General features: G+C 41.9%; 1 protein-coding gene across 2 annotated transcripts; it reads right to left on the bottom strand.

Annotated features, from left to right (window-relative positions):
- Positions 1 to 1,752: 1,752 nt before the first annotated feature.
- runx1 (RUNX family transcription factor 1) lies at positions 1,753 to 17,855 on the bottom strand. 2 transcript variants are annotated; one of them, XM_083900909.1, is made up of 8 exons: positions 17,377 to 17,855; positions 15,386 to 15,537; positions 15,192 to 15,302; positions 12,601 to 12,757; positions 8,677 to 8,781; positions 7,228 to 7,431; positions 3,884 to 4,030; positions 1,753 to 3,710 (listed from the first exon to the last, which is right to left on the bottom strand). In XM_083900909.1, exons 1-8 carry the CDS (start codon positions 17,402 to 17,404, stop codon positions 3,163 to 3,165), a joined length of 1,452 nt encoding a protein of 483 aa, XP_083757035.1. In that variant the 5' UTR covers positions 17,405 to 17,855; the 3' UTR covers positions 1,753 to 3,162. The 2 variants fall into 2 exon arrangements, with proteins under 2 accessions (XP_083757035.1, XP_083757036.1); XM_083900910.1 differs by lacking the exon at positions 7,228 to 7,431.
- Positions 17,856 to 18,167: the final 312 nt, after the last annotated feature.

Raw genomic sequence — 18,167 nt, 5'->3', positions numbered from 1 at the left:
CATTACACATTATCCCCAATGCCATTGTGAATATTTAGATTTAAAATGCAAATTGTACATTATTAAAACACTAGTTGTACCAACTTAGCTGATACACAGTGGCTACTCTAGCGTCCCTTGTTGCCACGGAAGCGCTTTCTCGTCTTCTTAATGGCTTTCGATAAACAGCTTGTAGGTGCATTACCGCCACCTACCGGACTGGAGTATAGAACAGAACAAAAAACCCTGATTATGTTTCTGATTATTATCGTTATTATTATATGATACATAGTAGTATTATCATTATTTGAAAAAATCAGATTGGTACATTTGTTTTTACATTTTATTTACTCAAATTACTTACTATAAAAAATAGATATATTTAAGCATTTACTTACAAGACCACTCCACGTTCCTTCGACACCCTGATTTACAACACATCTGTACACAAAGTCTTAGGTTGTATTATAAATAGGTAATCTCTTGTCTGACATGTCCCCCTCCTTTGCCATCACCACCTCTGTCCCTCTGTCACAGTGATTAATAGGACATTATGTAAATTCTGGGTTCCTGGTAATTTCCTCCACATTTTGTCATTACTGTGGGTCATCAATCACAGCTGAAGCTCAGCCAAGCGCCAAGTGACGGCCACTGTTAGGAAATCAATTCCCCGCCTCTGTTTGTTGGCAAGAGCGAGAAAACGAGAATTCTTTTCTGAGCTTCAAAAACAAAGACAAGTTTGATCTGCAAATGACTTAAAATGAAAAATGTTTGACCCCTTACATGGACACAAAGAGAATATAAATCCAGGATCGGGCGTCAGTATAAATCATATCAATGTAGGTGAATGAATGTGGCAAAGTTTGGCATTGTTGATAAATAAAAAACTTTAGTTTCAAAGTCTTCCAGAACTGAATCAAATCACCGAGATGTAATGACGCATCTTGACCAGTAGATGACAGTGTTGTCTAACCCTGCTGCTGCAGGACACCTTCCTTTTCAAACAACCCAACAAGTGTCAAGAACAATTGTTTTCTCACATCTGAAATCGAGCTTGTGTGGAGCCTGTTTTCAGACAACCACATTAAAATGAGTCTGCAGTCCCTTAAAGGCCCAATCCAGTGGTTACTATCTGATCTTTACCAGCCTCATTTTGTCTGACTCATACATGTAATTGTTTTTCCAGGCAACCAAGAAAACCCCCCATGTGACTTGTTCTTTCTCAAGCACTGCTGCAGTTCCTTTCAGAGCGACAACAGTGCATTTAAATTAAAAATCATACCTAAGAACCATAGTCTCAAACTTCCCCAAAATGAAAGGTATAGTTTGTAATATTTAAATCGGTGTATGAAGTACTTACAGTGTATTTTTGTCAGTGGACTCTAAGGTGGTGTCTAACAGCAAGATCAACATATTCCTAAGATGTTATATGGTTAATCAAATGCAGATTTATGAGGCAAGATTTTTATTAAGTAGTAAAAATGTACTTTTGTTCCTCTTTGTTGCCCTTTTAGGACCTTTTCTGGTAAATTCACTGGACCAGTCGTCCTCATGGAGACCAAAACCGGGTCCTGATGAGACAGAACCTAATTTCTCTGGAGCTGGTTAAGTTTAAGGCAAAATATTATTTCAATTATATTAACGTTATGGTTAAAGGTTCAGGTTTGTTGATGCAGAAGTGTCCAAAGTGTGCAGTAACCACAACAACAGTTATATTTTCCTCACAAGAATATTTATAGAAATCACAAACAAATATGAACTGTCAATAGTTTTAAAATAAAAAAAAGTAAAGTGTGTGCATGAGCGCGTGAGAGACAGAGAACATGGAGAAAGACAAAAAGACAATGAGCAAAAGAGAAAGAAAGAGGAGAAGGGATGACGAAACGATGTTGAAAATGCAGTATCATTTACAGCCATGGCTATATACAGCACAAATTACTGTGAATCACTGTGAGTCGCACACAAGCACACACACGCACACATGCACGCACACACACAATGCTACCAAAAATGGTATTGTGGGAATAAATTAACACATTACAAAATGACTTACTGTAATGATTTCTCAGTGCAGTGAACTCATGAGTCATTGGTTTGGAAGCCAGAATCTTGAAGTGTAGCTGACTACGTGTCAGCACCTGACACAACCACATTTTTAAAAAAGTACCTCGACATTTCTCCTGATTTACAGGTGTTTGGAAAGACAAGCATCTACCTTAAAGTGTCATGATTTTACTCAAAAGTTGACTTTGACGGTGAAAATGGTTCTTGGAGCAAAGGTAAATAAACAAACAGGTCACAATATGATGAGGAGATCGTCTTTTTTTACAACACCGACAACATTTATGAGGAAAAAAATTCCCCTTTGTGTACAAAGGAGGCTGAATTGGGATCAGTCCAATGCCGCTGCATGCACTGTGTCAGTGTTAAACCCAAACATTAACCCTTGCTTCTCTCACGTCCGTGTCCATTCACGTTTACGTCGTCCATTTATATTTACTCCCTCAACTGTGTGCCGCAGTGACAATGACTCGGTCTGTTCTTCGGCGCCACTGTCCCGTGCACCTGTCAGTCATTCTGCTCGCCTTTTTTTTCCAGTGGCCAACATTGTGTTTTACAGAGGCTGCGTTTGGCACCTGGTCATGTGATGACATTTTAAAATAGTTTACCTGTTGTCTAATGATGGAGGATTCACATGTGCATGTCCAGGCTTATTTTTACAGACACAAGAGTGTGGTTGTAGTTAAGAGATTACAAGAGTCTTTGGCTTAATGCATAATGAATGCAGATGAAATGAAAAATCAATAGATGCATTTAGGGTCAATTTGTTGCGTGATTGGTCAACATAGAAAGAGAAGTCAAGAGGCTTATACTGCTTTTTATATTTATGTATAATATCAGAGTGTCATTAAACTGACAGTGGATCATTATTCTTTTAATAGAACACTGACTTCTGTCAGTGTATCTCCTCCTGTATTCTGAATGTTGTTTGTGTGAGTTCAGTCAATGCCATCACATGACCAGGTTTTAATATCACAGATATAGTTATACCGTAATCTATTAAGTCAATGTTGCTGCCATATTGATCCAAACAAGACCAGAACATGATCAAGTATGGCTGTAATGTTGCCAGAGCAGTCCACATATATGTTTATGGTTGATATCCGCGGCCATGTTGGCTGTTCAGTAAGGTCTCCACACGGCCTCAGCAGCCGCCATGTTTGTCGGGGAGCTACTGTGGCTGGACTCCACCTCAACGCCCACTCCTTCATTCTGATTGGGCAAGGAGGGGTGCAGGAGGGCGGAGCCTGTTGAAGCATTGGTGCATGGTGGCAGGATCCTGGGAGGGGAGCGCGAGTCACTGCTGCCTCCGCCTCCGGCCATCATGGAGAACTGGTACGATCCGGCAGCGGTGGAGTAGTACAGGTGGTATGGTGAGGACGTGGACTGGAAAGGTCCATTCTGAGTCTGGTGCGGGGTGTTCGCAGGATAGGGAGGAGGCAGGTAGGTGTGGTACCTCCCCGCCGGCGTGGTCGCCATGGCTGTCGCCATCGTGATGCCAAGGGCGCCGTTGGAGACTGGGTTGTGAGAGGGAGTGTAGGTGAAGGCGGCCGCTGTGGGAGGGTAGTGGACGCGAGGGTCGGAGAAGCGCGAGTCGGGCAATGAGGGAAGAGAGGAGAAGGATCGTTCTAAGGTCATTCTGGGGTCACCGAAGGCCGTGAGGTCAGGACCTGAGAGAGGGAAAAGGTCAAGGGTTAAAATACATGTTTTTAGTCACACTGTTCACTGTATGTGTGGGCGTGTAAATGGAGAATTAGATGGGTCCCACATTTGAACCCTGTGTAACACCACATCATTATTTACAGATAATACAAAGCGACCTGTGTGTGTGTGTGTGTGTTACCTGTGAGACGTGAGGACAAGTCGCTGAGAGAGGAGCGGCCAGGCGATAGGGGGTTGGCTGTGTGGATGGTGGGAGTGGTTATTTGGCCAAGGTAGGGATATGATTGGTCGTAGGACCAAGACGGAGACGACTGCATCTGTCTTGAATCTGAGCGAGAGAACGAGAGACACAACTCAATCAGTGACAACATTCAGAGCCTTCAATCAAGCGGCCATCTTGATTCAGGATGATGGCTGAATGATACTGCAATTCCATTAATGACATAATACATATCCTGAGCTGGATTCCACAATACACACAAAGGCTGCAAATATTCGTAAAAAGACGTTCTCTGATTTCAGCTTCTTTAAATGTGAATATGTTCTGGTTTCTTTTCTCCTCTATTAAACGACAGTTGAATATCTTTGGTTCGAGCACGTCATCGTTTTGAGGTTTGGGAAACACTCATTGCAGAGCAAATATCTTGGATTTGGGAAAATTCGACTGCGTCATTTGTGGAGGGAGAGCTGCTTAAATACAGGCTGATTTACGCGAACTTGGTCTCGAAACATTAGCGTTTGATGGTGAAAGAAACAGAAGAAAGAGTGATGGAGGAGAGGAAGCAATTAACTTTGTGTGTGGGTGTGGATGGAAGAAGGGGGAGCTGTGTGTGTGTGTTCTTTTATTTAATCCAGCCTTTTCCCCACAGTCTAATAAATGGCACTGATCATCCACAGACTTGCAGACAGAAGTGTACGTATGTGTGTGTGTGTGTGTTTCTGTGTATGTATGCGCCGATAGACGAGGAAGTAAATTGTACACAGCAGCTAAGACGCCAATGGAGACTTTTCAAGTCTTGCCAAGAGCACTGACGTGTGTGTCTGTGTGTGTGTGTGCGCGTGCGTGTGTGTGTGTGTGTGTGTGTGTGTGTGTGTGTGTGCGTGCATGTGTGCGTGCGTGCGTGCGTGTGTGTGTGTGTGTTGTGTGGAGGTTGTGGGTGGAGAAGGCCAGGCCTTGTGCCAAGCCCCCTCCTCTCCTGGCTGCTTCTCCCCAGGCAGAGAGCACTAATGTGGGCCAGAAGTCATGCAGTCAATGGCTGGCTGTTTGGAAATAGAAGCGGAATATAGTAGTGGTGTATGGCTTAATATAATCACAAACATCTGTTTCATAACATATACATACATATATATATATATATATATATATATATAAATAAGATATACTTTACAGGATTAGCTGTGTCGGCCAATACCGAATTGTCTGAAACATGTATTGTTTGGTAAATGTTGGAGAGTGAGACAGAAACAGAAAGTCTTACAAATGCAGTTCCTTCCCACAGGGTTGCACAAAGCTTAATACAGAATATATAACCACCATTAAACCACCAGCATCTTGAGGGGCCCCATTAACTCCACATCTCTAACCTTTTATGAGGGTTGTGTGTAGAGAGGGAAATATAAACTGTAAACGGATAACACTAGGCAGTGATTGCACCATCAGTACGAATAGTTGAATTATTTACAATAACGCATAGAAAGCAATCAGACATCGTGGTTGTTGTACATTTGCATCGCATTTGGTGTTTTTTTTCATCAGAGCACTTCCAACCAGCTGACTCTCATTTCCTCCTTGATGCCGATCTTGCTTCCTCACTTACACACACACACAAGACCTACCCACATAAGAAAACTCGCAGTTTCTAAAGGCTGCACACACACACACGCACAAACCCGCATCCCCTCAATGTCACTAGCACTAAAGGCCGAAAAAAGGGAACAGATACTATCTTCTTGTGCCATGTAGAGTATCCACGACAACACACACACACACAGAGACCACAGCAGACCTCAGTAAAACCACAGGGAGGAACAAGTTTTGATGCAAGCTGAACGAACATTTACACACACTCACACACACACACAGTTTTTTGTTTTTATTTGTTAAAGGGATAGTTCAGGAGGTCAGTCTGCCTGATGCCTCTGTGCTGAGAATTAGCCTTGAGACACTGAGGCTCAACTAAGGCCCACACTAATCCACCCCAATACAATGTAATGTGCTCAGATAAAAGGAAGTACTACAGAGCACGATCCCGCGCATCTGCAGCTCCTGCAAATGTTTCACAGTAAGAGCTGTGGTTAACTTGTTACTTGTGACATATTCGACAGATATCGAAACCATGGTGAAGCGTAATTGTCGCTGTGTGTGAACCATCTTATCGAGAAAAGAAACGAGCTCAGTCATCCATGGCCCGTGACTAGAGTCCTTAATATGAGGTCACAGGTAAATCTTTTCAGGGGAGACAAAGACAGAAGTTCCTCATTTCAGGAGAACACAGCAAAACCCTGCCTTTTTAAATGATGGTAGAGATTCAATCCATTGTTGTGCAACTTAATGTATACCTTAATCCTCATCAGCTCACTAACCTGTCTTATGCAACTTTTCTCTTTCAACACCATGTACAGTCATGCATAGACTACAGTGGCACATATCAGCAGCAAAGGTGTGTCATAGTAAATAGAGCAACAACAGCACGACTAACATCTATTCGCTTCCGTGACGTCCCGTGACTTTCCTGTCCACATGATTGCCTCACCGGCTTGTTGTTTGAGCTCATTGAGAAACTGCCCGAAGAGTAGTTTCTCAATCTCAAAGCTCCGGCTTGTAGCTTGAAGTGACAACATGTTTTCCTTAAGCAAGACACCAAACCCAAACTGGTGTTTGTGTGTGAAAACTGCTTTGGTTTAAAATACCTCTCTGAAGGATAATAAAGAATGGAAATCAACATCTACAACAACTAAACATATATTCTTAAATACATAAAAAACGTTCAAACACAATTTTCTGGCTGGGAATGTATTTTTGTCTATAATATACCAAACTCCATGGAGAAAATCTGTGATTTTAGCTCACATGGAAATTGAGCAGCTGGTTTAGTTCTGCTTTGTTCATGAGTTTGCGTCACTAAGGTAAATCTGAATGACACCAGAGTCACAAAACAACACATCTGAACTGACTGGTGGAGTCAGCAGTGGATCAACAAACACTGATTATCTCTTCCTTTGGTGTGGGAGTGAGTGGTTTATAAAGTGGACAAATGTTAAAGCAGAAACAAAATATTCTTTGAGATCCTTTTGGTGAGATGTTGTAGATTTAAGTAGGTGTCAGTTTTTGTCAGATGAGCCTTTTTTTGGTTCTTTCTTGTCTCCGCCGACAGACGTGCTATCGGTGAAAATGAGTCTCCACGTCTCAGACTGGTTCTCGGTACAGTCGCTCAGTAAACTTCTACAACCACACCTAAACTACCACTTGTAGTTACGAAATGTAACCATTGTTTTTTTGTTGTTGTTGTTTTTTTTGCCTCTTACCAGCAGTTATCTGAGAGTGTGTGGGACTGGAGAATGTGGCGGAGTTGAGTGCTGCAGATTGCCGGGCGTTGACCGAGGTTTGATGGTGATGATGGTGAGGAGGTGTCACCCTCATCGAGCTCCGTCTCAGCTGCTCCAGCTCTGTTAGCCTCTCAGAGAACGCCAGAGAGCCCGGTTTGACCTCGTCCATCTTTTGACGATGACCTGGGACGAAATTGTCACGATCCCTTGTGAATCTTTCACGTTCTGCAACTTTTCAACTCTCTCAGTTTACAGATCGTGTTTTGTGTGTCAGACTGTGCAACACAAAGTAATGCAGAGATGTTTTTTTTTTTTTTTGGTGTTGTTGGCAGATTACCTCACGCTTGTAATCTGATTACATAATCCAGGGATTACAGTAACAGTTACAAGGCAAAACAGACTAAAACAATGTCCAGACTGTGGCTGTGAATGTGGTGATGGGCGCCGCGCAGGCACACATGTGCATGTGTGTGTGTGTGGTGGTCTGTCATGCTGTCTGTGGTGTTGGCTGCACTTCAAAGCTCTGAGACTGAGCTCCAGTTACAGGCACTTCCTCCCAATGGGGGAAGTGTGCGCGAATGTGTATTTATACTGTGTGTGTGTGTGTGTGTGTGGGCGACGCAGAGACGAGTGATGGTTATTAACAGCTGAGCAGAACTGGCAGGAGTCTTCTTCTCTTTCTGTCACCTCACATCTCTCAGTCTGCTGACCAGTGACTCTCAGTTCAGCTCGTCTCCATCTGAGATGAACGACGACTATTTTCGATGACTATCTTTTTTGTAATTTTCTCATCCAGCATTAAAATTAAACAGGTTTCATCACACACTGACTGGGAGAGGAACTTGAGTGTTGCATCAGTTTCCTGACTGACTCACTTAACTAAGAATTAGCCTGACTTTATTTATATTATACCTAATAACAGGAAAAAGCATTTATGTCAGTTGAGAAGTAAAATCCATCTTAAAATATGCACCATAATGCCGGCTCACACACTCACGTATGTGTCACTTTAAACGCTTTTGACCATGGACGTACTTGATGCTTTCGATCACGCTTGGAGAATAATGTTGACGTGCATTCAGAGCACATTTTTGTCAGATTCTCTTTCTCTTGTGTTCTCAGCTCAAGGTCGGAGCTGTGATGGACAACAGCAACGGGCACAAAGTCGTAGCACTTGACTCAGGCAGCCAATCGAATCAAGATTCTAGGTAGTTCGTGGGTATGAGAATTCATGTACATTGGGAATTGGATGGGACTCACAACTGAACCCTGTGGGACTCCACAATTCAATGTGTGTGTGTGTGTGTTTGCGTCGGTGTGTGTGTGTGTGTGTGTGTGTGTGTGTGTGTGTGTGTGTGTGTGTGTGTGTGTGTGTGTGTGTGTGTGTGTGTGTGTGTGTGTGTGCGTGTGTGTGTGTGTGAAACTCACGCCGTGGCTCTCTCGGACCGTCCACTGTAATTTTAATCGCTCTTTGGTATGTGGCCACTTGAGGAGGGTTGGTGAAGACGGTGATGGTCAGAGTGAAACTCTTCCCTGAGAGACAAGAGGTGAGCAGGGAAAAGAGTGATAGTGAAGGAGAAGACAGATAGAGATAGAATAGAAGAAAAGAGGCAAGGAAAATGTTTGTTAATTGTCTGATTGTGTGTTTTACCACAACATATCTCCCCATTATCTCCCAGTGTGCTTCCTAAATTTACCTTAGCTCTGCATAATGCATTAAATCACCTACTTTATGTACTGGTCATTCTCCATGTCAGGAAACCCACATTTAAAAGTGTAATGCACACACTCTTCGAAAATAAGGGTTCCAAAAGGGTTCTTCTACAAGGGCTGAGGTTCTACCTGGAACAATTTGCTTCTGAAAAACCCTTTGCTGAAGAAAGGTTTCAAGGTTTCAAGGGTTCTTGGTAACACTAATGGTTCCAGTAAGAACCATTTTATAAAAAGGATCTACCTGGAGCCAAAAAGGCTTCTCCTATGAGGACAAGCCGAAGAACCTTATATGGTTCTAATTAGCACTTTTATTTCTAAGAGTGCACTGTTCAAAAAGCAAAGAATCGCTTGTCACGTCAAACTTCTAAACGACCAAGGTTTTTTTGAGCAGGAGAGTTCAGTCATTTAGAATTCTTTTTCTGAGAACCTTTTTTGACTCCAGGTTCTCTGGATCAAAATGGTTCTTACTGGAACCATTAGTGTTACCAAGAACCCTTTCCTGAAGAAAGGGTTTTTCAGAAGCAAATGGATCCAGGTAGAACCTCAGCCCTTGTAGAAGAACCCTTTTAGAACCCTTATTTATAAGAGTGTAGAGTGGCTATGGTTGTGATAACATTTTATGAACACATTTATGAGTCGATTCACAGATTCCAAACATAAAATCCCAATCGCCTTAAGAACTCCTCATCTTGTCTCTGGAAACAGTGGAGCAAATGTCTGTACATGCGATAATGACTATTGTTTATCTCACTACCAACATGGATATGGACGTATGTGAAGTTGATGAAAATGTGTGCATCTGTGGTTGTGGGGTAGGGGGTGGTAACACCGGCAGCCGCAGTTCTGGAAGTAGCACTCACTCAACACTGCACTTGCTGTACACACACACACACATGTGCAGACCACCACTGTCGTCTGCCAGGACTGAAGTTACCACATGCAGACACATAATATGTGGGTGATGCCAGGTGTTCCTCTCTGACTTCTCTCGAACAGTGCTTCTCTCTCTGATGCCGTGGCTAGTACACAGGCCGGAGTGTGAGGATTGTGTAGTACTTCGGAGGGAGGGGGGGGGGAGATGTTGTGTGTTCTGTGCAGGTTGTTTACACAAAGAGTTTACAGTAAGAGATTTTTGGCGGATAGAGGGGAACAGCTGAAGTCTGTGTGTCTGTTGTGTCTATCGCGCAGAATCAGAATCACCCCTATGTCTCACTCTGTCTATAGAGTCAGAGTGGGTTTGAGGTGACATGTGTGTGTGTCGTAGTCTATGAGGACAAATTTGTATGGACAAATTTGAATGGACATTTTGACCTTGGGAAGCCACTGTGGTTTACTACAAATCTAAAAGGCTTTTTGAGGATTAGCATTAGTTAGAATAAGGTTTAGATTAGGGTTACGTTAAAGGTTGGGGTTGGGTGTGTGTGCGCATGTGTGTACATGTCAGTGCTTGCTGAGTTTGGGAAGTTTCCTCCTCGCAATCAGATATCGTCAACAAAGTGACGTGTGTGTTCTCTTGGTTGGTGTTTGTGCATTTGTTTGTATGCGTGTGTATGTGTGTGATGCAAAAGGTATCATCATCATGCCCATGTTGCTCTGTATGTACAGTAGAGGCAACAAACTGAACTGCATATGGAGAACAAACAAGCAGATGTGAAAAATGATGTCACCTCAGCTGTGCTTCTGCCATTTCTTTACAGGGCTGATGTACTTAGTCTCTCTCAGTTGTTTGCCTGTGCCTCATATGACCTCCGATCACCTCCGATAACCTGTTCTCATCCAGTTTAGTCTTAACATTTAGGAGTAATGAGTTATGCAGGTTTCTAATAAATGAGTATTGACAAAGAAAAACCTCTCAACTGTAAATCAGAGTGAAAAGGAGTTAAGTTGTGTGAGGCACTGACACATAGTGCTGAATGTGAAACTTGAAACTGGGTTCCTCTGTGCAGGTGTACACCACCAACACTCAAAAACAAACCCGAACTATCCCTTTAACTCTGTAAATCATTAAACTGATGGAGGATCTCGCTTCTCACTGCTTGTCATATGCAAATCCATCTACACGGATGAAAACGGTGCGCGAGGCGACGGCGCGCGAGAGCGGAAACTAGGTTCTTCTGCAAAATAGGGAGAGCTGAATGAGTCGGACTTTGTCTCCTCACACACACACACACACACACACACACACACACACACACACACACACACACACACACACACACACACACACACACACACACACACACACACACAGAAAAACCACCAGTCAAACCACTAAACCACTCATTGGTGTCAGCAGTGAAACTAACCACTTCCCACATGGACAGTTGATGACAGTTGGAGGTTTTTAAATGGAGAATCTCTGCCGGGCCTGTTGACTGATGTGGCCTATTATCACTTAACATCTAAAAAAAACAAAAAAAAAAACTTCAAATATCAACAGTTTCCATCAGAATTCTGAGAGAAACACAGGAACCTCTAATGTAACTTATAGCAGACGATTTACAGTAATTTATGCCCCTATACTGAGAGTAATATTGCCATAAATTATTAATAATTGCACACAGTAATCAAATGCTATAGTATATATACACACAATGCATTTTGTGTGTGAGAAATCATTATTATTTGTATGGTAAATGCATAGCCACTGAGCAAAAAGCTCAGCAACTAAAATCTACATCAGCTTAAATGTAAGAAATATGTTCGCTGTTTTGCTTTAGTCTATTCGAATCATAACATGTAGTTTGTTCTGCTTCGTAAACTCCTCCCCGCCCTCGCAATTAGGTCCACAGCACAAGATGCCGGGCTGCAGCGTAGCTGTTTTCAGATAATCTCCAGAGACTCGGTCCAGACATTGTCTGGAGTTTGCTGTTCAGTTTCATTTGCTTGCTTCTGTTCAGTCTGATGTGGGTCCCTTTAGCTCTGCATCTTACTTAAAGATCTGCAAGCACTCACACGCGTTGAACAGAACTCTCATCCCCCTCTTTAGCCCACCTCTTTTAGGATTTGTTCCAGGATTCCTGAATTCGACGCTTAATTTTCACGCATTAACCCAGAGGATCGCTTCATAGCTTTAAATACTCCAGCGATAGGGTGATTCTGGGAAGGCCATTGTACTCTGTGCTGGTTCATTTGCATAAAAACAAATTTTTCCACTCCTCAACTTTCATGATTTGAATTCTACTGCACATGAATTATTAATATGCTCATTTGTCAACAGCAGGACTGTGGAATCTGTCATATTATTGACAGTTATTCCTACATGACATTTAGCTGGGGAGCACTTAGGTAGTCATATCTTCTGTGTGTGTGTGTGTGTGTATGTGTGTGTGTGTGTGTTAGCAGAATTTGTGTACACAGGACTGCTGTTTTAAATAGATAAGTTGGAGCATTTGCCTGCAACCGATTTAGAGTAACTGTGGTATAGTGTGTCCGTTGGGGGGTGGAGGGTGAATGGGTTGATACGAGGAAGCTGCGCGAACACTGGAATACTGTTTTTATTCACGTGTACTTCCCCTAATTTGACTGCACTTTCACCAAACACACCTATTGTATTTCAGACAGTGTGAGACATTTATGGACAGTGTTGCTCTACATTGTGGCCTACACAACAAATGTTTTGGTTTGCTTAACGTGTACCTCTTCCGCTGCGGCCGACAAAGCGCAGGTCGTTGAATCGGGCCACTTGGTTCTTGATGGCAGCCGTGGCGTTGCGGAGCTCTGCCGAGTAATTCTCGTCGTTGCCCGCCATAATTGTTACCAGGGTGCCGTCGGGGATGTCGCCCAGGGCGACCACCTGTCGGGAAGAAAGAGAGGAGATGGAGTCATTTTCACTGGTGATCTGGAGACATGTTCTGCCTTACTTTTACGGCTGATTAACCCTTAACCCTGATTTTTTCCTTTACTATGTTAAAACGTACAGTATATACAGAGGTTATAAGAATGTGCAATATAGGGATACCTCATTTTCATCCTTCATTTTCACCAATGATATAAACACACCTGAGCAAAAAGTACTCACAATGTACAATGAACGAATCTTTGTAAAAAAAAATTTAAGTCTGAATAGTGACCTATAAACACCCAGGATGTCCATATAAGGAGTTGTGTATTATTTCGACAGCATTTTACTATGGGTTTTATTTTGTGTTTTTAGTGTTTTGAGTGACTGTGTCCCTATAGGCTAAAAACGTGGATTTTTCCCAATGGACTGTTGTTGTAGAGTGATTAGTTTACAAACTTGCTTTCAGCCAATAAAAAGGCCGTGCAACTGCGAGAAAAACAGTGGCAAACATTTTATTTGTGTATCATATTCTTAAGCGAGTGCATATTTAATCAGGGCAGCCTTTTGTTAAGTGGCTAAAATCTGATTTTCCTTGTGTCTCCAGACTGTGTCATAGTGCAGTCAGCGCTCGTAACTCATATAACCACACTTAAGAACACGTAGATGTCAAAGATGGAAATAAAATATCAAGCTAAAAAAAAAGGTACCTAATCAAATGCAAAATGAAAATGTTTTTATGCTTAGCGTACTAGAGAGCACATTCTCCCACACATACGCAAATCCAGAGCCAGGCAGGATGATTTTCATATTAACGCTTATCACACTGCACCATCAGTGTGCAAATGACCGTGCCGTGGATTAGATCTCTGTTTAACCCTGAGCTCTGGTAGTGAGTAACCGCAGCTAATAATCGTCAAAATGTGACAACACACATATAATAATACTCCAAGTCTTTGGAGGAGTACTCACTTCACATATTGGTCTTTAACCCTTTAACACCTAAGCCTGAAAATGTCCATCTGGACTTTTGTTTTGCTTATTTTTCCAGAAAATGGAAACTATGCACAGGCGTTTTTCAAACTCTCTCCTTTCAAAGTCACTGATTTGTCATCTTCCTGCAACTTCTCAGCTTTCAGAAACCGCCAGAATTTTTCAGATGGCACAAACCGCCGTAATGCAAACATGCCGCCTGCGATACGCCTGGCATTATATGATGTTAATGCCAGGACTGAGTCATAAATATGACGGAATATGATTGGATTAGCGTTAACATTTGTTTTAGTAATAATAAACCATGCTACAGTATGAGTCAAAGTGTAAATAAATGCTACATATATATATATATATAAAGTTCACAAAGCAGTAGAGCATAAAGCCCAACAGAACAAACAGGATAAAGGAAACAATTATAAAGCTCTCAATTCAAGACCAATGTGTGTGAGTGTGTTTATGTTCATCTATAGCACTTGTGCACAGGCATTTTTAAATTAAATAGTATTTGTGTGTGCATGGGTGCATATTTGTGTGTATTGTCAAGGATGTGCACTTCAAGAAAAGTCTAGCTGTGTATCCATTTGTGTGTGTGTACGTGTGTGCGTGCACATCATAACAGTCATCCATTATCAGTAAGAGGCAGTGACATCCGCTCATGACACTCCATAATAATGCATAATGCAGCAAACTAACACACACACGCACGCACACACACACACACAAGCATGGGCCAACACTAATGCATAAAATTCAATAAATCAATCAATCGCCTGTGTGTTTTTGCAGCTAAAAGCTGCTTTTCCACAAATGCATTTCGTCTCAAAGTGCAGCAGAGCAGCTCTCATACACACATCGATATGAAGGAAGACACAGCAACAAAAATGCATTGTACCGTATACGCGTTATTATTATTATTATAATTACTTTTCATTATCATTACACTGTTAATATAATAAAATTGTGTTTCAGTGTGTTTTATTGCATTACACAGCATCTAATGCTTGTTATGTAGGACAAACTATTCCAAATGTCACTGAATTATATCATTAATGTTCGGTTTGAGTCGACAGGAGGACTTTTTTTCTGACTGGAAATTTGAAGTTTGTAAATTCTCCTGCACCAAAGTACATAGAGAAAATCATAATTTTTAGTTTGTGGGACAGAGGAGCTGCTGGTCCACTGCTGTTTCATTCGATATGTTTGTGTCACAGAGTTAAATCAGAAAGACCAATTTTAAACACACAAGTCACTGTATAACACAGTAGAACTTACTGATGGAGGCAGCAGTGGATCAAAAACCCCTGAGTGCTCTGAGGTAAAATCAGCAATTTTTTCTATGGACTTTGGTGTGGGGGAGAGAGCGCTATACAAAGCAACAAAAACATACATTTCCAGTCAAAAAAGGTCAGATGCTGGATAACAAGTAACGTATATACGCATGGGATGTACGCACCTTAAAAGCAATGGGCAGAGTCTTGTTACACCTCCAGTGTGTCGGCAGCACAGAGCAGAGGAAGTTGGGACTGTCCGTCTTCACCAGCTCGCCTGGATGATCTGAGATCACCTGCAGAAGCAATCGCAGAGACATTTTAGATCAGTTGTCTGCTTAGTTTAGGGGGGAAAACATCAAAATAAAGTTCCATGTACCTCGACCATGCCGCGGTCTGCCATGCGCAACTTGCTCAGCAGAGACGCTCCACCTCCAGCCTCCTGGGCCCCGAGAGGCAGGGCCTCTGCCATCTTCCCCCCAGAGGCGAGCGTGGTGGAGGGGGGAGTGTAACGCCGGCCAGGGGCTGGGTCTGAGGGAAACACAGAGGGAAACACGTTCAGTTTAAAAATAATAAAAATGAATACTGATGGAAGAATTATGGATTTTGAAAACAGAAAATTTGGGACAAAAAAAAAAAGAGGATGTGTAAAATAAGACATAACAGAGCACACAGCTGTAACTAAACCCACACACACACTTATATACAGCACATGATGACACACAACATGGTCACACTGACTTGAATGCCAGAGTGTGTAGTCATGAAACTAAAGAGAGCAGCAACAGCAACAGCACAGTTTAAATGGACACTGGTGAGAGCAGTCGGGGCTAAAACTGAAAAAAACATGTGACACGGAGCATTTTCTGCAAAGTCAGTCAACTTTAACTGATATTTTCGGACAAGATTAGAAGTTTTTATTGTCGTTTGAGCAGTGGAGGGGGAAAATGAGCGTCCAATGAAAGTCCTGCATACTTGTAAACACATACAGTATGTGAATAAATAAGTAAAAATGTACATTAAAATGTATTTGTTGTTTAAGTTTACACTGTTAAGAGACAAACCCGCGTCTGTCTGTCTGTCTCTGTCTGTATCCATGGCTCTGTTTCGTTGTCACTCAGCCAGAACCACAGTTGAAGCCACAGTTGAAGCCACATGCTGGTGGTTTGCAGTGTAGTTTACAGTCTGCAGTGGTTTTTTAGCGGCGCGGAGCCGCGGAAGAGTTGGATTTCACCCTATTTAGATGTGCATGTGAATCCGTATCGAGCTATATTGACAATGACGAAAGACTTCAGACTCGTCCTGAGAATTTTCACCACCATATCGTATCAAATTTAAATCTATTCGCGGTAATGATTTGAAAATCTGACAGGAGCTGTGTGCAGGTCAGATTTAAAAAGTGAAACCAGGCAGAGGATCCAAAGGTTGCTTCAGAAGTCAGTTACTAGGGAAGGAAACAGACTTTTTTTGTTGTTTTACTTTGCAAAGTGATTTTTTGTCTTGTTCTGGGATAAGGTCACTTTGACTCACACTGCAACCTGATGGTTTAGAGCAAATCTGACTCATTTTAATTCTAGAAAACGGTGTAAAAAAAAAAAGAGAAAAAGAAAATACAATTGTTAAATAAAATGTGTTCAAATAAGTGTTTGAATATCGTAATATTTAACCATTCAAAATAATGATCTTTAATACATTGTGAGGCATCTGAGCGGCAGCATCATCACATTATACAACTTTAAGGATTTAATATGACATATTATTTGTGTAATTGCTAGGGTAAATTAAGTTGTGGATATTTTACCCTTAACACCGTGTTCAATTTCATGTTTTTCAAAGGACAACTAGAAATGTAAAAAAATAAAAAAACATGTTTAAAAGCCATGTTAATAAAAATATGAATGTTATATGTAAGAGACCAAAATGAGAGAATAGCAGGAACCAATTGTATGCACAAGTAAAAAGAAACTTGTACATGACTAAATATTTGTTACACTGTATAAAACATTTTGTGTATCCAATATATTTTTAAATAATGCATGATACTGCAGTTTATTTGCTTTTTAAAAGAAAGGGAACATAGCGTGTGTGTACTTTGTTTATATAAAGGGGGAAGTTACACAGAGCAAGAAGAAAATATTTCTCTAATACCAGCAGCAATTTACTTTTTTTCTTTCTTTCTGATCAAAGGAACCACGCAGATGACGACTGCGATGAACACCGGAACCGACGCGTAATAACAGAGAGGATGGAATTCATCAGCGGGTGTGTTTGCAGAAACGCTGCTCTCTTCGCCGAAGCCTGTTCTTATTCCGAAGAATATCACAAATAATACAACAAACATCACAACTTATAGAGAGAAATAACTTGTACCGTATTTTGCGTCCCACAGAAACACCATTTGTGCGTCCTCGGATTTCCAACTTCACTCTTCTTGTCTTCACTTGTCTTAATTTACACAGAAAGCAGCTTTTCTGTATGTTTGTGTTGCAGATTCTTACGCTGTCTTTTTATCTGTCCATCAAAGAAAAAAAAAAACGTCGCTCAGTTCCTGCGCTTTATCCAAACACGATCGGTCCTTGTGCGTAAAAGCTCGGCGTGACGCGCTAACAAAAACAGATTTCCACCGGTTTGCGCGTGTTCTCCTCCTCCATGCGGAGTCAAAAGTGACTTTGTGATGTCTTGTGAAAAGTCTTCAGAGCTCCTCGTGTGTTTTCGCTGCTGACATTACGCGTCCACGCGTTTGGCATTCAAAGGAAACTCACATTTAAATCAAATGTCCTTGTTTTTCCGACTCCAACACAACTCTCTAAACTCTTTCTCTCTTTCACTCTCAGTTCTTCACCTATGTCTCTCGCATCTAGATGAATGGACATCGCTTCGTGCATCCGCAGCCTTTTACTGGCACCACACTGGATTTGCGTCTCATCCGCGCTGGCCTCAGCCAATAGAAAGGCTCGCCGCTGGGTGTCACTGACCAATCAGAGCTCCGTCCGTGCGAGAGGAGGCGGGGTTTAGTGAAGGGGGGGGGGAAGAGAAAGGAGGGAGAGGCTGCACTTCCTCCTGCGCTGACTGCACCTCCACGAATCCAGCAACGTGAAGCCTCATGTATTAAAGTGAAACACGTGAAACTGATAACGTGTCACTGTCCCTTTATGCGAGGA

The sequence above is a fragment of the Microchirus variegatus genome, assembly GCF_963457635.1.
Source record: "Microchirus variegatus genome assembly, chromosome: 1".
In the NCBI taxonomy this organism is placed as follows: domain Eukaryota; kingdom Metazoa; phylum Chordata; class Actinopteri; order Pleuronectiformes; family Soleidae; genus Microchirus; species Microchirus variegatus.
The sequence above is the reverse complement of the archived record's forward strand: the minus strand, read 5'-3'. Positions and strand labels throughout refer to the sequence as shown.